This window comes from Astatotilapia calliptera, chromosome 3 (genome assembly GCF_900246225.1).
Source record: "Astatotilapia calliptera chromosome 3, fAstCal1.2, whole genome shotgun sequence".
NCBI classification, from domain to species: Eukaryota; Metazoa; Chordata; class Actinopteri; order Cichliformes; family Cichlidae; genus Astatotilapia; species Astatotilapia calliptera.
The window spans coordinates 52,173,083-52,198,332 of NC_039304.1; the positions used below are offsets into that span (position 1 = coordinate 52,173,083).

At 45.4% G+C, this 25,250-nt stretch overlaps 1 protein-coding gene and 1 long non-coding RNA gene across 3 annotated transcripts; both read right to left on the minus strand.

The window, feature by feature from the left end:
• Positions 1 to 1,674: 1,674 nt before the first annotated feature.
• LOC113019665 (uncharacterized) lies at positions 1,675 to 9,187 on the minus strand. Of its 2 annotated transcripts, none has more exons than XM_026163454.1 (2): positions 8,583 to 9,187; positions 1,675 to 3,145 (listed from the first exon to the last, which is right to left on the minus strand). In XM_026163454.1, the coding sequence occupies exons 1-2, from the start codon at positions 9,089 to 9,091 to the stop codon at positions 1,969 to 1,971; spliced, it is 1,686 nt and encodes a 561-aa protein (XP_026019239.1). In that variant the 5' UTR covers positions 9,092 to 9,187; the 3' UTR covers positions 1,675 to 1,968. The 2 variants fall into 2 exon arrangements, with proteins under 2 accessions (XP_026019239.1, XP_026019238.1); XM_026163453.1 differs by having other exon boundaries at positions 1,675 to 3,202.
• LOC113019772 (uncharacterized) lies at positions 9,188 to 20,708 on the minus strand. Its single transcript, XR_003272087.1, has 4 exons — positions 20,405 to 20,708; positions 15,658 to 15,784; positions 9,786 to 10,535; positions 9,188 to 9,666 (listed from the first exon to the last, which is right to left on the minus strand). It is a non-coding gene; the product is annotated as an uncharacterized LOC113019772 (long non-coding RNA).
• Between the last annotated feature and the right edge of the window lie 4,542 nt (positions 20,709 to 25,250).

Below are 25,250 nucleotides of genomic sequence, written 5' to 3' on the forward strand. Positions count from 1 at the left end.
AACTTGATAGACAACTATCCTCTGCAGTCAAATCTAGCTTTTACCCACTGCTTCTTATTTCTAAGGCTAAGCATTATGTAACACACAAGGATCTTGAAGCTGATTCATGCCTTTGTGACCTTCTGATTGGATTACTATAATTCCCTCTACTTCTGTCTCCAGTCTGCTCCATAGATTGCAGCTTGTCCAAAATGCTGCGGCACACCTTTTGACTGCAACCGGCAGGTTTGCCTCTTTCACTCCTGTCCTTGCTGATTTGCACTTCCTCCCTATCAAATACCAAGTTTAATGAAAGTATTGCTGCTCACCTTTAAAATCATAAACCATACAGTGTCTAGCTATCTCGTTGAGCTCCTTAGACCATACACCCCTGGGAGAGCCCTCACATCATCAGCCCAATTACTCTTGGTACAGCCTAGATCTCGGCCTAAGACCAGAGGTGAGCGTACATTTGCCCTGGTTGCACCTAATTTGTGGAACAACCTGCCCATTCCTATCCCTATTCTATGTCACCGTCTGGTATGGTAACTGCACCGTATTGGATTGCAATACCCCACAACGGATAGTGAGAGGAGCTGTGAAGATCACTGGAGCCTCTCTTCCCTCCATCACGGACACTTATAGCAACTGCTCCACCCGCAAAGCCACCAGCATCATGGAGGACCCCACACACCCCTCACACACACCCTTCATCCTACTGCTTTCTGGAAAGAGGTACTGGAGCATCTGGGCCCTCACGACCAGACTACCGTTCAGTTTCTGAGATCGATCGTAGCTCAAGAGTTGGGAGTTCGCTTTGTAATCGGAAGGTTGCCGGTTCGAGCCCCGGCTGTATCACTAATTACAGGAATGTAAAGAGCATTTTAGGGACTTGCTTCGTCCTGAAGACACAGGTTGTTCCTGATAACTGAATGAAATCTCACCTGTGATGGAGCTTTGTGTGTGTTTGCTGAGTGTGTGTGAGAGCTGCTGCTTGCAATAAACTGAAAGTGTTTGAGGAACAAAGAGAAAAAGAGAAAATCAGCTGATGATCCAGTAAAGACTCTCTGAGCAAAGTGACTGAATTAAGCAGATTTTATTGAGCATTGACAGAAAAGTGCATCGAGCAGGAGACGATTCATGTGGAAGACCCGAATACAGAGAATCTGAACAGATCAAGTCCAACATGAAAGGATCCAAATGTTTCCACTTGGCCTGAGCCATCACAAATATCCAGCATGAACACATGAAGAATCAATCGAGGCATCGATCAGCTGGAAGAAGATCAGATTTCAGGACTGGGCTCAGAAACACTGAAGAGTCAAAGTTGGATTATTTCCACACTGTGTCTGAGTTCAGTGTCTCCAACATCCTCTGCACTCACTGAGAGACAACAACATGTTGGACTGTGTCTGGATCGTGTCAGTGACACGTTACTGTCCCACAACCAGTTTACTGAGTCAGCATGAGAGGAGCAGCAGGATGAAGCTCACACTGACAACCTTAGAACAACATTAGAACAACGTGACAGACACACATGGATTTGTGGAGAACACAGAGTTTAGTTTGTGACGTCAGAGGAGCAGGGAGCTGTTCTCACACACTGTTGTACTGATCGTTAAACAGCAGGGGGCGCCCTCACTGCATTTACAGCACAGCTGGCAGCTCTGCTCTGCATAATAACCGACTGTGGAGTTTATGTAGTAACACTTTTCATGTGCTGTTACATAAGTACAAATACCTGTGTGAAATACATGTATATTAATAATAAGTATTTTTTAACATGAGAATTGATATTTCTAACTGGATAAAATATGAAAGCATACATGATGTTTCCCGTCTTAGAAGGAGGCCCTCATGTCCACATCAACAATCAGCATCTGTGTACATCTGAACATGTAGCAGCATCAGTACCATCTGCCTGATGCTTCTTTACATGTTTCACGTATGCCAGAGGAAGAGTCTCCCAATGTTGGTGATGGTGTTCGTTTAAGCTTGCACTGCTTCTTCGGTTCCTCCATCCTCTCTCCTCATCTCCTCCAGTTTCTGGACCTTCTCCGTGTCTCCTTCCTCCTTCATCTTCTCAATCAGGAAGTCCAAGTGTACAACAGTGGATGCTGAATCTGCTTTCAGAGCGATTTCCTGCAGTCTGACAGCATGCTGGTAGGAGTCACTTAGCCACTTTTCCTTTTCTGCTGTCAGCACTTTCATTTCCTTTTCAAGATTTTCCAAAAGACTCAATATTTTCTCAATTTCCATTTTCTTTCTGTGATTCGTCTGCTTCAGAGCTTCTCGGATCTGTCTGATTTCTGTCTGTTTCAGTTCACCCAGCTCGAATCTGTCTTTCAGGTTTTGGATGCAGGCTTTCAGTCTGATTCGTTCATTTAACACTTCGGCTGTTTTCATCAGTGTCTGAGGGTTAGAGTTTCCCATGAAGTCTGTCAATTGATTCATGTTTGTCTGTGTAAGTTCCCATGAATTTCTAAAAATTGTGTTTTCCTCCATTCGCTCTTCATGCTGGCAGTTATTAAACAGGAAGTAAACTGGCTGATTCTTCTCATTTTTGGCACATTTAATGTTTGCAGCTTCAAGAGCTTGAAGAGGGTTTTTAGGCCTGCTTCCATCTGAGTGTGTGATCAGAGCTACAATGTTTTTCTCCAAGTTCTTTCCAAACAGAGACATCACTGAATCAAAGACGTACCTCAATGGCTCACTCAGTCGATTCACACTCGCCTTCATCACCAGACCCACTGCATGAACTTCATGGACTCCATCCTCTGATTGAAACAGGTCCAATAATCTGTGACTGATGATGTCAAAATGTTTGATCCCTCTGGTGTCTCCATATCCAGGAGTATTGATGATGGTCAGAGAGTAGGGCAGAGTTTTATCTTCAAAACCAAAGATCTCGTACACCATCACATCTGATGTCTGACTTCTTCTCTCCTCCTCTATGATCTGAAACCAGACTCCATCCTCCCACTTCACTCCCATGGTGTAGTTGAGCAGAGCGTTGATCAGGGTATATTTTCCTGCTCCTGTTTCTCCCACCAGTAAGATGGTTCTGTTCGGCTTGTTTGGACGTTTTTCTCCAACAGTCATTCTTGTCAGAGATCCAAACTTCTGTTTCTTCGGTCTCAGCTGGTAGACAGCAGGAGGTCCCGACCTGATGAGAAAACTGTCTGAGATGATGTCTTCATGTGGTGATGAGATCAAACTGATCCTGCACAGAAAAGCATAGAAAGTCTTCAGCAAACATGTAAACATTATGAACAGGTTCCTGTCTAACACTGAAACCTGAGCTGATCCTTTTCTGCTCAGGGTCAAAGGTCACATAAAATTAAACCTTTTGTTTAATTGTATGTGAGGCGATCGCCTTGTAATCGGAAGGTTGCCGGTTCGAGCCCCGGCTTGGACAGTCTCGGTCGTTGTGTCCTTGGGCAAGACACTTCACCCGTTGCCTACTGGTGGTGGTCAGAGGGCCCGGTGGCGCCAGTGTCTGTCAGTGCGCCCCAGGGTGGCTGTGGCTACAATGTAGCTGCCATCACCAGTGTGTGAATGTGTGTGTGAATGGGTGGATGACTGGATATGTAAAGCGCTTTGGGGTGCTATGGACTAGAAAAGCGCTATATAAATACAGGCCATTTACCATTTGTTTTTTCTTTTTTCCAATTAGATTCTTATTTTTGTCTGTCTGCTCTCCCAAAGCATTAGTGGTCACTCTGATTCATTTTATTAGACTTTTATTTTCCCTCAACCTTTGATTGGATTGGCATGACATCATCTGGGTGAGCCATAGCTGCTGCTACCCTTCTCCCTCCGGTCCGTCGCCTGCTGTGTCACCTATTGTGTCACTGTCCGTCTCTCAACCCTTATATAGTCCCTGCGATGATGGGTTGGATGATAGGCACAGCTCTGTTTCCGGTGCACGTCTGGCTGACTTGGATGTCTATTTAGCACATCTGTCTGATCCTGCCAAATCTGATGTCCGAGAGCTCATTAACCATTACCCAACTCTTTTTGGTGATATCCCCACTCAAACGCACGTGCTAAGTCATGATATTGACGTGGGTGATCACAAGCCAATAGAGCAACATGCCTACAGAGTAAATCCCACTAAGCGTGCCATAATGCAGCAAGAAGTCCAGTATCTTCTTGACCATGGTTTTGCCCTTCCCAGTAATAGTTCTTGGAGCTCACCATCATTGCTCGTTCCAAAACCCGATCAAACCTCCTGTTTCTGTAACGATTACCGAAAGGTAAACGCTGCTACAAAACCAGACTCTTTTCCACTCCCACGCATGGATGACCTGGTAGATCGTGTGGGCTCGGCAAACTTTATGACCAAACTCGACGTCCTAAAAGGATACTGGCAAGTCCCATTAACCAAACGCGCATCAGAAATCAGTGCCTTTGTTACACCCAACCACTTTTTGCAATACACCGTCATGCCGTTCGGGTTAAGAAATGCTCCCGCCACATTCCAACGACTGATGAACACTGAGTTACATGGAGTCATAAACTGCGAAGTGTATCTGGATGATATAGTGGTCTATTCATCCACCTGGACTGAACTCTCAGTGAAATATTTGACCGTTTGCGTGATGCCTCTCTGACACTGAACGTGGCTAAGTGTGAGTTTGGAAAGGCCGTTGTAACCGACCTAGGGAAACAAGTAGGACAGGGTGAAGTCCTCCCTGTTGCTGTGAAAGTGCAGGCCATATTAAACTTCCCAGCTCCGCAGACGCTTCGGGAGCTGCGGTGTTTTCTAGGCATGGCGGGTTATTACCGTGGGTTCTGCAAAAACTTCTCCGAGGTAGTAGCCCCACTAACCAGTCTTGCCAGTCCAAAATCACCATTTGTGTGGTCAGAGACATGTCAGTTTGCTTTCGAAGCTGCCAAAGCTCTCCTTTGCAGTGCTCCTGTGTTGGCCGCCCCTGATTTCACACGTCCGCTCAAGCTTGAGGTGGACAGCAGTGCTTTGGGGGCTCGTACAGGAGGATGAAAATGGCATTGACATTCCAGTCTGTTTCTTTTCCAAAAAATTCCTAAAATACCAATTGCATTACAGCACAATTGAAAAGGAAGCCTTAGCCTTATTGCTAGCCTTGCAGCACTTTGAAGTGTACCTTGGGTCCAGTCCTCTGACCACAACCCTCTCCAGTTCCTAACTCGGATGCTGAACAGCAACCAGCGCCTTATGCGCTGGTCCCTCCTCCTCCAGGACTTCAACATTGAAATCCGGTACAAAAAGGGCTTAGAGAACGTCATGGCTGATTCCCTCTCTAGGTCTTGAATCAAACATTTCATTTGGGGTTAGATATTTGATTTTTGGGTGGGGGGAAGTGTTATGATCTAATGTTTTCAGTGTTTGCTTTATGTGTGAGTCCTCCCACCAGAGGATGGCTGTTCCTCCCCTCAGGAACTCTCTGCAGGAGGGGGAGATACAGAAGAGGTGGAGGAAGATCTCAGCCTGGGCGTCTACTGTCTCATGTAGTCTGGATGATGAGTGGATGGTGGGGTGGGTGCAGTTTTCTCTGTGGTGGGGTTGGGTGGACTGTCCCGGGCTCTGTGGGGCCGGGGGGCGCTGCTGCGCTGGGCCCCGGTCTGGATGGGCCTGGGCACCCTTTTCCCTGGCGGGTCGCGGAGTGTGGGAGTGCCTACTGGGGTCAGCGGGGGAGCTGGCCCCAGGGAGGGGTCACTGCCCCTCCCTTCCTTCCCTCCCCATCTCCAGCTGCCTCCCTCCTCCCGCTCCACCACAACCACCCACACATGCAGGGCCTTGGAGTAGGGGTATGTCACCAGGGTGCAGAGGAGGCTACCCCCCCCCCCCCTCCTCCCTCTGTCCCCTTCTGGCTGCCTCTGCCTCAATTTTATCCCACAACTTAGACATTCACATTACTCACACCCTCATTACACATACATATAGGATCTTGGGGGTGGGCACGATACACGGACTCCAAGTTACCATCAGGGTGTACACCCCACCCCTGGCGTCGTTGCCCACCTCTCAATTTTAAATACACGTAGACATTGAGGGCTAGCAGGAGGGACTATGCGCTTACCTGCTGCTCCTTGGCAGGTAGCTCCAAGCCCTCCTGGGTTTTAATTGCACCTTAGAACACACATGCATCAACACTACAATGAGCGGGTGGAGGGAGGTTTGGAGTCTTCTCTCACCCCCGTTCTCTGCGGCCTGCTGGAGCGGGGTGGGCTGGGAGGAGTTGGCCGTCCGGCTGCGTTCGTTCCACTTCTCACGTGTGCACCACTTTGTGTTGGTCTCTCACGTGGAATTCCAATAACATTGATTCATATTTGTGGCTGTAATGTGACAAAATGTGGGAAAGTTCAAGGGGGCCGAATACTTTTGCAAGCCGCTGTATATCTCGTCAACCAATCAGGCCATTGATCAATGGCCTTTGATCAGTGGTCATGAGAAATGCATATTAATGATCATAAGCTGACCTCCCAGCCCACTATTCCTGCAGTGGGCTGGTTTCAGTCATTATGCAAATGTACTGTTTATAAGATTTGGGGAAACCTGCAGTCAGCTGAGACTGAAGAAACCTGGATGAATGAAGAAACGTTTCTCCCACTGAAAACACTACGTCCAGATGAACAGAATCAAACTTTGGATAATAAATCCATGTTTGAATATCACTTTATCTTTGAATGTGGAGAAAATGGAGAAAAACATTGTAGCTCTCATCACACACTCAGATGTAAGAAACCCTAAATATGCCCTTCAAGATCTTGAAGATTCAAAAATTAAATGTTTCAAAAATGAGAAGAATCAGTCTGTTCACTTCCTGTTCAATAACTCTCCAGCTTGAAGACGAGAAAGAAAAATACCTGAAACTAAATTTTGGAAGCTCAGAGAGTTCACAGCCTTCCTGAAGGAAACTACACCTCTAAAGCCAGAGACAGCATTTAAAGTGTTAAAGCAAAGTATCAGACTGACAGCCTGCATCCAAAACCTGCAAGAAAGAATCAAATTCACTGAAGTGAAACAGAGAGAGATGAAACAGAGTCAGGAAGCTCTGGAGAAACATGACAACATGAAGAATGAAGAGGTCACTCCCTTTGTTGCTGAAGTTTTTAAACATAAAGAACCTATCAGAGCAGAGACACGTGTGGGCTGGGTTTGAAAGCAGCTGTCAGCTGTACAGTCTGTGAGGAGAACTGTCACTATCCTGGATGCACGGTGCCCTTAAATCACTGTGAGGTCTTTAGAGATGGTCTCTGCACGTCATGCACCAACAAGTGTACTGCATCAGTGCATGTGAAAGGAAAGTGGAGATATGTGACCAGGATAACGAGCGGTCAGGAGAACGAACCACCAACAAAAGAGAAGGATGTTCATTTACTTGGAAAGGAAATGAAACTGCTGACAGCAGAGAAGTCCCAGTTTCTGGATGAGTCCTACCAGCATGTTGTCAGACTGGAGCAGATCGCTCTGAAAGCTGATTCAGCATCCACTACTGTCCACTTGGACTTCCTGATTGAGAAGATGGAGGAGAAAGGAAACACAGAGAAGGTCCAGGAACTGGAGGAGATGAGATGGAGAGAGGATGGAGGAATCAGAGCACCTCTGAGGTATGTCAAACTGACAGCACTCACAGAACAGTGACTGTAAGAGAGAGAGGTTCAAAGGATTGCAGAAGTTCACCCTTGGAAATTTCAGCAGCAGCACCAAGGGGAAACTGTCCTTGTTGCACTTGGATTTGACTCTATTCCTCCTCCTCACCATGATGATTATCATCATTATTATCATCATCATCGTAATTGATGTGTTGGATTAGAATTCTGAGAAGTATTTGGACGTCCAAAAGTATCCTCGGGCAAGATGCTGAACCCCAGGTTGCTGTCTGTTGTTACAATCAGAGTGAGCACTTAGGTAGCAAAAACAACAAAGTGCTTGTATAAATGGGTGAAAGAGGAAAGTTGTATAAAGCAGCCTAAGCAAAGAAGCCCAGACCTCCCTCTCCCCAGCCACCTCCTCCAGCTTGTCCGGAGGAACACCAAGGTATTCCCAGGCCAGCCGAGAGATATAATCTCTCCAGCGTGTCCTGGGTCTGCCCCGGGGCCTCCTCCCGGTGGGACACCTCACCCAGGAGGCCTCCAGGAGGCATCCTTATCAGATGCCCGAAACCACCTCAGCTGGCTCCTTTCAGCGTGGAGGAGCAGCGGCTTGACTCTGAGCCCCTCCCAGATAGCTGAACGTCTTGCCCTATCTCTAAGGGAGAGGCCAGCCACCCTTCGAAGCTCATTTCCGCCGCTTGTATCCTTGATCTCGTTCTTTCGGTCACTACCCACAGCTCGTGACCATAGGTGAGGGTAGGGACTTAGATCGACCGGTAAATTGAGAGCTTCGCTTTTACGCTCAGCTCTTCACCACGACGGACTTAAAGCCCTCTGCCACTTGGCTGCACCTAGAAATCCACCTAGACTAAACTATTCTTTATTTTTACTGAACAAACAAAAGTTCATGTACAAAAAGGGGTGTCGACTTGGAGACACTGACTGATTTTGATTGAGTGACCTCACCGTGTTTCAAGGAGAACCCAAATCTGGACCAAGCCATGAAAACATTCAGATCATACCTTTGTTCTTTCCCATCTCTGAAGTTTATATCATAGAGCGTGCTGACTTCTTCTCTGACTGCTGTCTCCAGCTCGGCCAGGGTCTCCTGAATCATGAACTGGTCACTGGTTACAGTCACAGCAGACCAGTCCTGCAGCTGGGGCTTATTGTAGGTAAGAGGGAGGACGTTCTCCAGGAAGCTGAAGGGGTCTCTGATGAGCGAAGCTTCATGAAACTGCAGCTTCTTCTTCTTCATGTGTGTAATCTCTGCCTGCAGCTCATCAATAAAGCTTTCTGCCTCTGTCTCATTTATTTCCTGCTTCGTCTCGATCGCCTCAGACAGTCTGGTGAACTCTGTCTTTATGTGCTGCACCAAAGCAGTCATCACCTTCCTGCTGTACGATAACGCCTCCTCAGCTTTACTTCTGCTGGTCTTCACTGACTGTTGAAGCTCCTGGATTTTCTGCTCACGCTCCTGGATCATCTGATCCATGCTGTTATTTTCTAATCTCAGCTGGGATTTCCTCATCTCAGCCTCGTCCTCCAGACTCACTGTTTCATGTGTTTTATGGTCACCGCATTTACAGGACTGACACAGAAACCTTTGATCCAGTCTGCAGATCAGCTCCAAAGGCTCACCATGATCCCGACATATTCTGCTCTCCAGGTCCTGAACTGGATCGATCAGCTTGTGTTTCTTCAAAGCTGAAATCCTCTGATGAGGCTCCAGATGTGTTTGACAGTAGGACAGTAAACACATTAAACAGGACTTCTGGGCGCTGACCTTGGACCCTGCACACATGCTGCAGAGCACGTCTTCATGTCCTGCTCATTCAGCTGAACTCAACAACATTTCTTGAGCAGATTTTTTAACCTTTTCTGCCATTTCATCAATGACAGGGTTAACCCGAAGCAACGGCCTGGTGTAAAACGTCTCTTTGCACAGTGGACATTGGAGTACAGACAGGGTGCTCCAGTAGTCTGTGATACAGTTCATACAGAAGTTGTGTCCACAGGGAATCGACACAGGTTTAGTGAACACACTCAGACAGACGGGACAAAGAAGACTGTCCTCAGACACCAGAGCCGACGCCGCAGCCATGACTGCAACATACAAGCAGAGCTAATATTAGCAGTGTAAAGTTACTATAATCCTCATTTATCATTATCAGAGTTCAATATACAAAAAAGCAAACAGTGATACTGAAAAAATGCGACTGTACCTTCTGTATGAAGTCTTCACCAAGACTGAGCAGTCAGAAACAGGCTCTTCTTCTTTTTAGTTTCTACTGACACACTGACCACATCATCGCCAAGCACTTCCTCGTTTGAGTAGAACGAATGAAGTCTTTAGAAAACAGACCATGAAGCCCCTCACAGGTTAAACAGGTTCACTGGGAAGCTGATCGGCATGACAACTACAGCTTGAATATTCATGAACATTTAAGAACAAATGCTTAACACGAGCTTGTCTCACATGATGAAGAGGAAAGTAGAAACTGAAAGCCACAAAAAGAAACTACACTGGCAACTCCTGCGTTAGCCTTTAGAGCTGTGTCTGCATTAATTAGTCACATGAAAAATAATTAAGAGAAAGATTAAGACGTCAGACTGATGGAAAATCTGAGCAAATAAAAGCAGCTGCATCAGAAATCAGAGTCGTGGTGATATTCTAACATGAATCCACACCGTCCAGGGGCTGTCAGTGAAAACGAACGTCCCTCAGAGTGAAGGACAGTGTCCAAGAAATAAAAACGTTGTTTGCTCTTTAGGACAAAAATGCAGACTCAAACGTTCCTAAAGAAGTCTGATGAATAACTGGAGCAAACTGGAGTCCAAATTTGATTGTCTTAGAAAAGTTCCAGTATATTTGAGTTGAACCTGTCCGGGAGTGTCACATGCAGAGTCCTGACGGAGAAGCAGGGTGTGATGATTTGGGACTGCAGGAGTCTGGGAGATGGAACCATGCATTCCTGCAGAGAACCCAAAAACATGTGACAGGATGAATCTCAGTCTGCAGAGGACTAAGGCTAACTAGACTCTAAATGAGGAAACACTGTAACTGTTCAGTTTATATGACATGTGATTAAGAAGCCCCTTTTGAACGTGGTCGGGTTGCTGAACTGTCACCGATGGCTGACAGGAGACTTTACTGAACGCAGTGATCACAGGACAAAACAACTTAAAGCTTTTACACAGATCACATCTGACACAAAGTGAGCTGCTACACAAACATGCTAGGTTGGCTACAGGGACAGTTTCTCCTGCAGGCTGGACTCATGTGGACCACACATACCTGGACTTTGGTTCTGTGTGTCTGTAACGTTTGTAAAGACTAATGATGGAGCTGAACTGATAGAAACAGAAAGCCCTGCATTAGTGCGTCTGTGTAAATGCCATTCTCTATATGAAGCTATGAATGAAAATGAAATGGATTCAAGTATAGTGATACATTACACAGAACACTGACATACTGTGACTGACTGCAGGGCCCTTAATGTACAGGTTTATTTCCAATGGTAAGGACAACAAGTGCAGATATCCAAACAGCATATGTCATTATAAACAAGCTTCAGCACACTACAGGGACAACATCTTCACACTCAGGTGTTTTCAGTCCCACTGCAACACTGCAGCCATGCAGTCTACCTGTAGAAACATAACAGAGAGAATGGGTCACAAGTCAGGACTGCAACATTTCATTATTCTACCATCCACTGTAAGTGCTGTTATTATTGCCATTTAAGTGGTAGAGCTTAGTAACCACACAAAGTGGCAGAGCACTTATATTACCGCGCATAACAGCTGCCAACACTCTGCTGACTCAGTGACTTCAGAGTTTCAAACCTCCTTTGGCATCAACAGATCATTGTGCCAGCAGGAGCTTCATGGTTCCCATGGATGAGCAGGTCCTGCAGGTGCACTGATCGCTGGCCCAGCACGCTCGTCTACTCAGCGTGTAGTGCAGCCTGAAAGGTTCCAGAGCAGACCGCCACGTCAGCAACAACACCAGATATGATCATCAAGAAGCTTTACTGATGCAATGCTGACTAAGCATGAAAAAGCACAAACAAAGCGACTACAGTGAAGTCAGTGAACACAAGTATAGTGTAATATCTACACTGTGCACTTAACCAAGAGGCAGACTCAGGATTTCCACCTTAAAGCCCAGGCCTGCACTTTGAACTGCTGGCACACTGAGTCCCACGAACCTGAAGTTCATTACTGGTTTCTATGCAGGTAGATCCCAGAGCCATTATATGCTTCATAAAAGCCTTTTAAAAGTCTGTATATGAGCTGACAGAGAGCCGGCGTATGCACTCAGACTGCACTCAGACTGCACAGCTGGTTCATAACACTGTCGGGTAAAGCACACGCTGAACATCACAGTGATAAGTGAACGTTATCCCAGTACATCTGTGTGTTTGTGGGTGTGCTGAGCACCAGCTTACAGCCATCTTCAGGCCTGGTGGGTGTGTCACACCTGCCAAGGAGATTCACTTCCTCCTGGAGCTGATCAGCCTCGTCAGGGAGCTACTTAACAGTGTGGCTGAGCGCTCCTCGACGCTGGACCGTTCCCATCAGTTTCTCAGCATCTGTTTGAAGTTGAAGGTGCTCACGGCTGCCTTCGTGTGTTTCCAAGGAGGATCTGCAGAAACGAGGTTGTACACAGGGAACAGAGGCACGGAGCACGGGCGCGAGGACATGAAATGGGAGATGGGAGCGCGCAGGGATTTATTGTTTACCTTTTATTTTACTTTACTGTAAATAAAGACACCTTTTCATCGCAACGGTCCTGCATTGTGGGTCCTGCTTCCCCACATCCCCAGACTGTGACAGTTTGGGATTATTGTCCTACTGAAAAACAAAGCCAGACTTTTTCCACATGATCTTACACAGTGGATCAAACTTCTCTACCTTCATACTTCCATCACAGTTGGACAAGAGTCCCAGCACAGACTGGTTTGACAGATGGCTTGTCTGCTGTGCTGAACACATCTATGCACGCTGAAGACGAGCTGAAGCAGAGATGGATCATATTTGCATTCAAGTATAAAGACATGTTTTTTTAAATGTGTGTGTGTGTGGGCTCCAAACCTCTGAGACAACATCTCTGCACTGAGACAGCTGGACTTAAGGGCCGGGGACGCTTCAGCAGCGACTCTGTCTTTAATAGCTTTCACAGTATTTTTCATGTGCATTTCTTCATCATGCACTGAAAGTATGATGCTTTTCTTCTGCCTCACAGTTTCATGTAGAGTCAGAGATTTAAAAGCAGGACTAAGACCCACTGAACAACAAACACACACTGTACTGACTGACACATTCAGCAGCACACACAAGTAGTCTGAAAGCATTTTATTCGTTCCAACTACAGCCACCAACCAGATATATGATGCTGGGCCCTGGTGAACAAGCCCAGCAGCGCCTGCACCAGGACCAGGAGCTGCTGCAGGCCTTCCCACTGCCTGGGTGTTTGGTCCACAGCTGAGAACAGGAGAGCTCCACACACCACCAACCTCAGCAGTCTGAGCCATGGTGACCCTCATCACTCAGCCCACTCACACACAGACTATTCAGGCTTTTCCTTGGAGCACGTCCAAGCACCATCTAATATGTGCCTGTGTCTTTATTTTGTGTACATCTGTCTTGTTTTGTATAAAACTTTATTGCACACATTTCTCCTGTTTGCTATTTATTCCTGCTGTGTCCTATTTCTGTTTGATCTCAGCATTGTTGGTGTGGAGCACACAGAATGACACAGTTACACAGTGAATTTACGTTTTTTGTTATATTTACAAAACATCACAGTTGTTGTCTTGGTCGTATCATTTTATTTTGTTGTATTTATCTGCCTTAAAGGCCGGTCTGTCTGACATTAAACCGTCCGTGGAGCAACAAAGGTTGGGGAGCGCTGCTCTAGTTTCTCTATCCAGCTATAGATCTATATAGATATAGAAGAGCGTGTGTGTGTGACGACACAACATTACAGCAGCATCTTTTTCTTCACTACGTTCTGCAAAAAGAAGCATTTCCGTGTATACTGGACCAAAGTCAGGTGATATTATCTGGGCTCTTCCCTGACTTCACTTCTTGATCCTGATGGTCAGCTCCGTGGACATATTGGTAAATGATATGAAATCACTGTGAGCAGGCTGTGACTGTCCCACAGCCTGAGCATGGCTTTAAGCAGCACTTATGAGTGAAGCTGGAGAGCTGGTGACACAGTGTGAGTCACTCTGAGGCAGCGTTTCAGTGTCACCTTCTCTGTTCAAACGTGCAGTGAAATCACAGTCTGTCTGAGTGTCAGTGCTGACCACGTCAGCCTGGGGTCACTTATGAAGGCAGTGTTGACCTGACTCACATCTTCTCTGTCACAGGAATTATCAGCTGCTCTTTCACTCGTTGCGGTCTTTAAATGAGACTCCTGTCAAAGAGCAGCATAAACACAGGGATAAATCGTGAGCGTGTGATGAGCTGCTGTATGGACTGTACTCACAGTGAGGCTGGAGCCCTGTGAGGTCACTGTGAATGACCGCCCAGAAGCCCAAAGCACTGGGATAATGGGCAAACACAGTGTGACAGTAGCAGCTAAGCTAGGTTAAATAAAAAGAGTCACATGTTGCTTAAATTAAAGCATCAGTTTTTTCTTCCTTCAGCAGCGATGTCCAACTCTTTCAATCTTGGCTCATGTCTCCATGGTTACCATTACAAAACTAACCCAACGGCCAATCAAAACTGATGACGACTGATGACATCATCTAGTCAGAATAAACAAAGCTCAGTCATCAGCATGTCTCTGCAGTGGTTCCAGTGTCTCCTGTGTGTCTTTGCTTCATGCTTCAGTTCTTCACATTCAGTCAGTTCAAAGTGGTGCAAACGGCAGTAGAGACATGAGAGATGTTGTTGGCAAGAGAAAATCTCCTTCACATCCCAACACGTCCCAAGTCTAACCGAGGCCTGCCGATCCACAAAGACAGCAAACCAAGGTCAGAGCTTACGTCCACCTACCAGCCAGCTTCAGCCTTACTGGGACGAGGCAGACCAGTCGATATTAGCGTTCCCCAGTGTGCATGCATCACATTTATAAAGGCCAATAAATGAAGATTTAAAGTAAAGTGGAGACAGCAGAAAGTCTCAACCATCACATGGGTTTGATACGATGTTTATTCACCAGTGGACACTTTGCAACTTCCTGTTATCAGCAAGTGTTTGTCACGAAGCCAACGACTCGTGCAGAAATCCACGATTTGTTGGGACGATCAAACAAGTATCAGCAGGGCTCCATCAATCTATCAAATCACTACAGTAACCTGTCAGTTATTTCTGACAGCAGCAGCAAAGCATGCCCGCATGTCTCGCTGCTGCACTGATTAATGAGGCCAGGACAGCTCGCCGCACGGAGCTCCATCGAGCTGTGGCTCCAGGCCGTCCCCACCACAGGAAGACTGTTTCCAATAAACTGGAGGCATTTAGGTGGAGCATCAGAATCCCGTCAAATCAAAGAGGTGGGACTTGTTCCCAGAGCTGGATGCTGTGTAACCTCCTCACAACACAAGCTGCACAGCAAAGGACACAAAAACCTCCTGTTGACTAAACTAAACCCTCCCAACAGCAAAGACAGCTGCTGTGCATGAACGTGTGCACATTTATGAAAGCTGCTACAGCGCAGCACTGTCAGCACTGCAGGAAAGGTCCTCTCTATTTTCAACAGAACTGCACATCACAGGTAAAGTAATGTGTTCATGGAGACGCCATGTTGGATAGCTCATCTCCAGCCTGTCGAACCATTACTTGAAAACACGGAAAGCCAAATATTCCTGGACATGTTTTTGGAACGTTGTCAGACAGGAGAACATGTTACAAGGTGCTGCAGCCGAGTAAATGCAACAAAGACATCTTCAACCTCGGACTGAGAGCAGAAATGTGACAGTTTCCAGAAACATCTTCAAACTGGCCTCACAAAGACACGAGTGCACACAGACTGGGATCATCTCCATGTTCGACTCCATGTTAAACCAGCTTCATTGATCCAGACACCACAGCGGCTGTCACGTCCTCCCTGGTCCCACAGGCTGCACACAAGAGGCTCACCTCTGCTACCTGCTGCTCCACTCCCCTCAGGGTTTTGGCCACGCCTCCCATTGGTCAGCAGGTCAAGCCTGGGACATGGAAGCGTTTAGAGCAGAGCTTCATGGGCCTGACAGCGTCCAGCAGCAGACTGAGGAGAGAAAGGAGACAGAGTTCTTCTTCTTCACGTTCTTTTGTGTTAAACTCAAAATGAAAGGAGTGAGCACATGTTCTCCCTGAGGAAGAACTCAAAGCTGAGGAAGATGAGGATCTCCACCCACTCACAGCCCCTCTCCTGACCTCCTCCCAACAAACTGACCATTTGAACTGAACCTTTAACACTTGTTGTCAGTTCTTGTGTCAGTCAGCACATCTCAGCTGTTTCTCCTGTGCTTCTGAATGTCTCCCTGTGATTGGCCGTTCACAGAGACATGTCTGACTACATGAATCAGCTCCACGTGTACGTCTCAGGTCTTTGCTGGATTCGTCTTCCCCTTTCTTAAACTCATGCCTTTCCCGTACTGTTCTGTACAGCAGTGATGAGCACAGTGTGGAGCTTAAAGTGATCGTGGGCAGCTCGAGTGTTGTTATAGAGGGGTCAAACCTGTGGTTGCTTCATCAGTGTGGACATTTAAAGATGGATGCAGACTGCATGGAAGTATGATGTTTGACTGCTTTTCTAAACATCATATGAAGTAAAACAGCATCATTTACACTAGGGGTGGGCGATTGAAACAATATAAATTTGGCCAACGATAGAGATTTTGACTATTCCGCTCTACCGCGATAGTGCATGTTGATGATGTCATAAAGCTGCGCCTGTTTTGGTCGAAAGCATCGTAGCGGCATCTGCAAATTATGCTGGGCGACAGTCACAGCAAGGAGATGAAGCACTCTTGAAATATGGGGAAAGCCAAAAACTGCGCTTCCTTCACTTCCGTAACATTGATTCATTAATGTTGAATTCTCTCGCAGCTGCTCTGTTCCCATGTTGTTGCAGTATATTAATGACTAACCTCGTATTGTGGATGAATGATCTCAGTTGTTCTCCTGACTGAAGTTTGGCCCGTGTACAGCATCCTGCTATGTGATTGCATTTGTCCCTGACCACCAGAATCCCTCACGTTAACTTTTGTCGAGTGGAAAAAAAGTTGCCGTTCATCCTCCAGCTTCACTGTGCTAATGTTATGCTAACATAGCTGTGTCGCTAGCAATCACGTAGAACAACATTATATACCAGCTAGCCAAATCTTTGACTTTAGTTAAAAAGAAAAAGGCTGCTTTTTTTGTTTCCTTTATGGAAGATTTTGATTTAGTGAGTTAATAATCTGTTAAATTATGTGACCCCATCTTTATATTTTATTTTCACTATGTATGAAAGTTGCTAATATGTAAGAAATGTCTATTCTCTGAATCTGTAATATATGGTGCATTTTGTTTGTATGTTTATATTACTAATAAAAACAAAAAAACCAGCTAGCCCAACTTCAGTAACCCTACAAACGCCACTGCTGTTTAGTTTCTGTCTTCATTTATGTTGGAAGTGGCAGCAGAGCTGTACGTTTTAATTAGTTTCAAAAATCTCTGTCAGAACATGGTATGAAATGTTTAGGTGGAAACTAGCGAGCTAACTTCCTGCTAACTTCTAACTCCATTAAATGTAATAAATCCTGTTTTCATGGATGCCTGGATGTTAAACTTAATTGTTACACCTGGTAAAGCAGCAACGCTGATCATTTTATTAAAGATGAAAGACTTTAGACAGTTTTTAACTCTCAGTGTTGTTTGACTTTGGGACCTGAAGGGACGGAGTTTTGGACCCAGATTACTCCGGGAAGCTCCTCACTACGGCAGCCATAATGCTCTGACAATCCATCAAGCAGTGCGGCTTACCAAAGTTGTACTAAAACATTTTTTAACAGATTTCTGCCCAAATCGGTTCGAGGTCAGTAAGCACAACTAAAATTCATACATAACACTCTCTACTTTTGAGAAAATTAAAGGATTTTAAGTCCTTATAGTGAGGAAAATACATTATACAGAAGAAAAGAATATATCGCGATATATATCGTTACTGCAAGTGCTTAAAATTATATTGCAATATGGATTTTAGGTCATATCGCCCAGCCCTAATTTACACACACATGATTACTGTGACATCAGCAGCTGCAGCAGTGCATGAATAAACAGACTGCACAACAACAACTGTGCTCGTCACGTTTGCACCATGACAGCACATTTTTCAACATTCACAGTGATGTGGTGTCCCATTCCCAGCTGTGCTCGAGCCAAATGTAATCCCAGCAGGATTCAGCTCAGTTCCTCCCACTACATGTGAGGAACACCAGCTCCAAATTCTCCTGACCTCCTGTGGAGTTTGTGTGGATGACCTGGAGCAGGGTCCAGAGTCCAGGTGCAGGAGGCAGTGCTGGGTCAGCCACTGTGACAAAGGGTCCCTCCTCCACTGTGGGAGTCATCCAGGGGCTCCAGGACAGATCCACAGTGGGACCAGGGCTGATACTGTAGTCACAGCAGGGACCTGGAATCAGCTTATTTCAGGACACGTCACTGCAAACATCTGCTCACCTCCACAGCTGTGTGTTGGGTTGAAATACAACACATGCAAACACATGTATGACTGTGTGACACAGACTGTGCAACAGTAGCAGGTAGTGCACTACATTTCCCTGCAGGCTTTGCATGCACAGAGCAGCCATCCAGCAGCAGTTGGTGCTCACAGTGTTTCTGTGAGCTGAACAGTGTGTGTGCTGCTGTCCTCAGTGTGTCTAACACCAGCATTTAAATAACTACTAACATTTCTAATCACTTAGAGGCAAAGACAGAGCAATTTCCATCCAAATCTTCCCCTCACACAACGTTTCATGCTGTTCATGTAACAGGAGGTGAACACACTGGGATTAAAGCTTCATCTCATTAATAACAAACCAAACATGCCTCTGATGTGAGTTTCTGCTGTTTCCACAGTTACAGCTGGTACCTCAGTGCAGCCCTCACTGCTACAATACAACACCATCACATAGAGTCTCCACTGTGACAGCAGCAAAGACTGTTTGAGGCTAACTGACCGTTACAGTCGGCTGTTACAAAGTAGCAAAGCTCATTCAGTTACTCTGAACGAATAAACAGTTTTTGTAATCTTTGCAAAATCGGTTTTAAACTAAATCTAATGAAAAAGTAACCTGTTCCGTTTAACTTCTAACACCATTAGACTGTTTTAGCCTGTTGGCTGACTAATATGAAAACAGATGAATGTATGAATGTTATGTTACAGTAACAACGATCTGCAGCAGCCTGTAAAACAGGAGGAGGAGTTACTGGAGGTGTCATCAGGTTGGGCTGAGACGTCTCAAACTTACAGTGCTGTGCTTCGTTATTGATCACAGGGCAGTCCAACCAAAAGGCTTCACATGGCTTTAATACTTTAAATTGTTTTCTATTCTCATCGTCATCACATTTAGTCTGCAAATTCACAATTTGTCTTAAATCCTAATCTGACTTTCTGAGCCTCCACAGGTGAGTGGGAGTGTCCTGGGAGCTTCTGAATCACTGGAATCGATCCACATACACTGTGATCACAGCGTGTGGTCAGGTGGGGAAACTCTTATTACACTTAAACTCAGCTGCGTGGTTTAACGTTACAGCTCTCGTCATCTGTCTGACTGTATTCGCTCATCGATCCTCTGTAAACTCCAATGTTTAAGCTTCTCTCAAAAACAAATGAATAAAATCTGACTGCAACACATTTACAGATGTACGACAAATAAGACTGACATTAAACTCAAACAAGAGTCCTTCTGTTTCAGCATCAGCTGGATTCAACACTATTATAATGCATTCATCCATTCACTGTCACAGTTCCTGAAGTGCATCGTGTGCACAAAGCAGACAAAAGATCCTGCAGTGGTTTTAAGGTCAGCACAGGTCAGAGAGTGCAGACTGTTATTAGCATCGCAGCAGATTCAAACATTCGGGGCAGGGGTCACATAAAATAGTCAACGTTAGTGCATTCAAGCAGCTCTCCGACCCGCCGCAGAAGGACGAGCACTTCCAAACCCCGGACCAAATATCCTCTCTATCCTATGGCTGGGATTTTACCACAGGTACACACACAGCTGTGTTAACGGGTGCAGACGAACAATGCAACTGAACTTAATAACAAAGTTCAAATGACACAATTGTTCTTTTCTTAGTGCAACACAGAATGACTGATGTCTCATATTGTTAAGATATCAGGTTGGAAAATGTTGAATCAAAGGTTTAAATGACCTCCAGAAAAGTTAGACAGTGTTGAAAGTTCTGCTCCAACATGTCCTAAACTGGACCTCAGGTCCTGTCAGGCTAGTCCTTACAGCAGTGTGTGACCTTTAACCTTATTCATTCATCATAAATGTCTTTAATGACACCTTTAGTCCTTCACAGCCTCCACAGAGTGCTGTTGCAGTTATTAAACCCTTCTTTAAGCCTTTTCTACACCATTAAATAAACCCACCATATTATACTGGTCTGTGACGTCACTCAGCAGTGAATCCTTTAAACCTCTGCATCGCTGACTAACAGGACCAGTTTACCGAGAGCGCCCTCTAGTGGCCAAACCTAGCTGTTACACTTGGCAGCGGTCGGCAGCTTTGTGCTCCGTGAAATAACAAAGTGACATTTCCACGACAAACTTTCACAGCAGCCTTGTTCCCTCATCGACCAGCTGCTAACGAAACGTTTGTGACTCACAGTTAAACTTCAACAGTCTTTTTACCTGTTTACTAACCAATCAGCTCCCTGCGCATTCAAACTCCCGCTGCTGCTGCTGCTGTGCGCTTTACGGCACCTGGTTTACGGCACCGTGTCGTTCTGTACCTTTCAAAGTAAAAGCATCAGGTCGGTCCAAGCTGCAGCAGAATAATAACCACTTATGAACCAATTTACCAAAAATGAATGATGTCATTTACAACACTGAGTTTGGACTTGAACGGTGTTTTCAGTGTTTTTGCCTCCAGTTGAAGAGTAACGCTGTCAATGATGGCAGAAAGGCACGAAAGCAGAGAGGAAACAAACTCAGCACAGACCAGAACCAGGCTCAGGGAGGGGCGGGGCCATCTGCTGTGAGAGGGAAGACAGGATAAAGACATGCTGTGGACGAGAGACAGGTTAATAACAGATATGATTCAATGCAGAGAGGGTTTTTTTGTTTGTTTGTTTGTTTGTTTGTTTGTTTTTTATGCAGGGAGGTCTAGTGAGTGAGAACGGTGACTGAAAAGGAAAAACTCAATGCATCATGGGAATCCCCCAGCAGCCTACAGCTATTACAGCACAGCTAAGGGAGGATGGAAGTCTATTCTTAAAGGTCGAGATAGTGTCTGTCTCCTGAAAACTGACGGTTTGTGTATATATTTATGCTTATATTCATATTCTCGTATTCCCCTTTATTTTATATCCTAACTCTGTGCTATGCTGTCTGTGTTCTGCTACGACAAACTGGATGTCATGGAGGATAAACATAAAGTTCTATCTCTCTATTAAAATCCCCCAAAATAAATGAAATGTAAATTTCAGACAGACATGTTTTTAAAAGAGTCGCTTAAATGGAAAAATGTCAGCTGGTGGGAACGAGCCTCATTAAGACCTCCAGTGACTGTGTTGTTGTTGTGTTTTTAAATCCAGCCAATGGGAGCGTCTGTGGAGATCAGCTGAGGCTGAACGCAGGAACACCATCACATGTAAATACACAAAACACTAAATAAAAGACGTCATTAAATAAGGATCAAATCGACATGCCAGAGGTCAAAGGTCAGTCAGAAGAGGTGTGGTTAAACACTGGCAGTGCAGCGATCAGCATATCCAGGAGCAGCAGGTCAGAGGGGGCGGGGCCATGCCAGGACTTATTTTAAGTGAAGTTAAAAGTGGAGCGACAGCAGCAGTCACACAGAAGTAACCAGCTCTGTCTGCCAGGGTCAAAGGTCAAACAAGTCCTGCAGCTGACCCACACACAGACTTACACTGATCCACAGAGAGTGATGAATCCACACATCACTCGGCTGGAGGAAGCTGGGGTTCCACACCGTCCAATCAGAAACCAGTGTTGACACTGAGACCCGTCTCTGTAACAGGAAGTCCATGAACAGGCAGACCCTCTGCAGCAGGCTGACCTCTGACCTCTGAGACAGAGGGAGGAGTTTGTGTCAGCAGGGGGCGCTGCAGCATCGCCTGAGAGCTGTAAGAACAACACCAATAAACAGGAAGTGAAAGTCACACTTCAGCAGACCGCCACCCTCTGAGGAAGCTGAGATAAGAAGCAGCCAATCACAGAGCAGGAGCATGTGACTTCCTGTTTTTGTACTGTGACAACAGGGCCCTGTTTCAGGAAGCCGGTTTAGAAAACTCAGAGTGAAAAACGATACTCAGGGTTGAGTAACCCCGAACTGTCCAACTCGGAATATTCTGTTTCAGAAAGGCTGATAACAATTAGTTCAGTCAACGCGGAGTTGCTTTAACCCCAAGTGAAGCGCGCGGACGAGGATACATAAAGCCCTGATAAGCGGAGCACAGATTAAGCGAGTCACCATGGAGACGGAGGGAAAGAAGGCGCGGTCAATGTATTTCACAGCGCTTGACGCTGAAATTCTGATGGCAGCATATGCCGATAACATGCAAATTCCGCGGAAAAAAGTAACACAGCCTCAGCTGCGAAAGAAAGGGAGCATGTATGGCAAAACATAGCCGACAGAGTCAATGCGTGAGTGTTAATATAAACATTGATCTAGGGATTTCCACCCATTTAACACGTTATTTTATCATATGTTATTTTATTTGTTATTTTATACATTTTATTTTTTGATGTGACGTGAGCGCAGGTGCAACCCAACAGGCCCCAAACGTGCCTGGCAGCAAGTAAAAATGAAATATAAAAATATAGTCCAAACAGGTAAGGTGTAATTGTATTATGAGCCATAGTGCTTGGTCTGTTTGTAAATCAATTGCAGTTAGAGGCTACATTAATTTCCTTTCTGTGAGCACTTATTGAAATTATCTGAGCACATTACAAGTACATATTTGCTTACTCTGTATGCTCAAATGTGACCCGTTATAGCCAACAGAAAAAAAGCGGAGGCCTGAAAAACAGGTGGGGGTCCTCCACCACCACCACTCACAGAGGCTGAGCAGTTGGCCCTCAGCCAAAACAGTGGGCGCCCTGTGGCCGAAGGCATCTCTGTGGGGACATCCTCTGAGTCAATAACCCCGCAAGACACAAGTGCCTACATAGGGGGTAAATTCAAAATAATACATGATGTGCATACATCCTTTCTTCACAGTCACCTTTGCAGTGCTGCTCATTCATCTGATAAACTCTTTACCATAATGGATTATTTTGTAGTGAAGTTATTTTCCGACTGATTTTGCCTTCCCTCAGTCTTGGTTGTCTTTGAGAGCATAATGACAATGAAGTGTAAGGTGATTGGTATGTTTGTTAATTGCCATTTGGTCCCTTGTAAGTTATAAGTGACCTGTATAAACCTCATATTCTATCAGTTGATGGTGATGGTGTACTGCATCTGGTGCAGCCTCCTGTTGAGCCAGACCAACATGCAGTTGTGAGTAATACTCCACAGATTATATGAGTTTACAGTAGAACAGCAATGTTGTTTATTTCTTTACTACAGGAAAATAATGAAGAAACATTGACAGCTGTTACAGAGGAGGAAGCAACAGAGACACTTTATGAGGTTTACATCTTTTAATACTTTGTGTACAGGAAATACAGGCGACCAATAAAGCCAGTTGAACAAAAAATCTGTTTATTCTTCTTTCAACATGTTGAGGTGATGGGTCAAAAGAAATGATTGTGACATATGGTGTCTCTGACTGCGCTTCCATCTTGTATGTCCGTGGGAGGGTCAGGATGTTCATGGTTTGGATCACTGCTGATGTTTGGTTCAGAAGGACAGTGTTCTCCTCTAATTGTGGCAATGTTGTGAAGAATCACACATGCCACAATAATGTCACATGCCCTTTCTGGGGTGACCCTGAGTCTTTGCAGGCACTGGAACCGGGCCTTAAGCATTCCGATAGTCATTTCAATTCTGGCTCTTGTCCTGCAATTAGCCAGATTATATCGCTGCTGTGGGCCCGGTTCAGGGTCAGGGTAAGGGGTAAGCAAATAGGGTAAACATGGATACCCCCTATCACCAAGCAAGTAGCCAGTGAACTCTCCTGAGACAGAAGGATACACTTCAGTTCAAATGTCCCTGAAGCAACTGGTCTTTATATATTTTAAAGTATTCTCAACTCACCATGTCCAAATTTTGTGCTCAGTGTACATTCACAGAATATTTGTGAGTCATGGACAGAGCCTGGCCACTTGGCTTCCACATTTGTGATAATGTTGGCAGCATCACATATGATCTTCACAGTGCAGAGAACACAAATTAGCATCCATTACTATAATGAAATAATCTGTTAGTTTGAAATGCTACAGGGAACTATGTACCTGCACATTAATGCTGTGGAAAGACTTCCTGTTCACATAGTCTCCTTCATTTACTAAAGGAGCAATGATTGGAATGTGAGTGCCATCTGTACAGCCAATCACGCCTGGGAACCCTGAAAATAAATGTAAAATTTAAGTAGTAGTTCAAGTATCACCACATCATAAATTAAGTTTTGTTCATCCTGATACCTGCAATTTTGTGGCATCCCTCTTTGATAAATCTTGTGGGTCTATGACCGGGGAACACCACAAACGAGTACAGGAGACGTTTCAGTGCAACTGTAACATTCCTGACTGCCCGACAGACGGTAGCCTTGGAAACGTGCTCAGCGTCACCAATATTATACAGAAAGCTCCCGTTTGCAAAAAACCGAAGTGCAATACAAATAATATGTAATGAACTGAGAGCATGTCCGCGATGTGTCACATGAGCAATATTAGGCCTGAGGATGTTATCCAAGTAACTTATAGTTTGTGCTGAGAAACGGTAACGTTCACACAGGAAATCATCAGGAAATGATAAAATGTCCAAACGCGCTCTGATCACTCTCTCCCGGCGGAGAGCTCTGCGGAGAATTTGGGCTTCACGATCTACTGGCTCTTCAAGGAAGTTTTCTAAACCGGCTTCCTGAAATAGGGCCCTGAACTCCATGTCAGCCTGGATATAAATGCAGACCTGCCAGCTGTGATAGGCCCCTTGAACTTTCCCACATTTTGTCACATTACACAAACATGAATCAGTTTTATTGGACTTCCAGGTGAAAGACCAACACAAAGTGGTGCACACGTGAGAAGTGGAACAAAAATACATGACTCCAAACATTTTTTACAAATAAATAACTGCACAGTGGGGTGTGTGTAATTATTCAGGCCCAGAATGAGCAAAGATTTCAGTCTGTAGCTGTGCACAGCTGGTGGAGACAGACCCTGAAACACTGGCAGCTGGAGCTGCAGCTAAAGCTGCTTCTACACAGTGTTGACTCAGGGCTGAATAATTTGCCTCTGATGGAGTTTCCAGTGGTGAACATCTGGCATCCTTGAACTGCTCGTCTCACAGGAGACTCAGCGAGGACGCCTCTGGTCTGCTCACATTATCTCCACCGTCTCCACCCACATC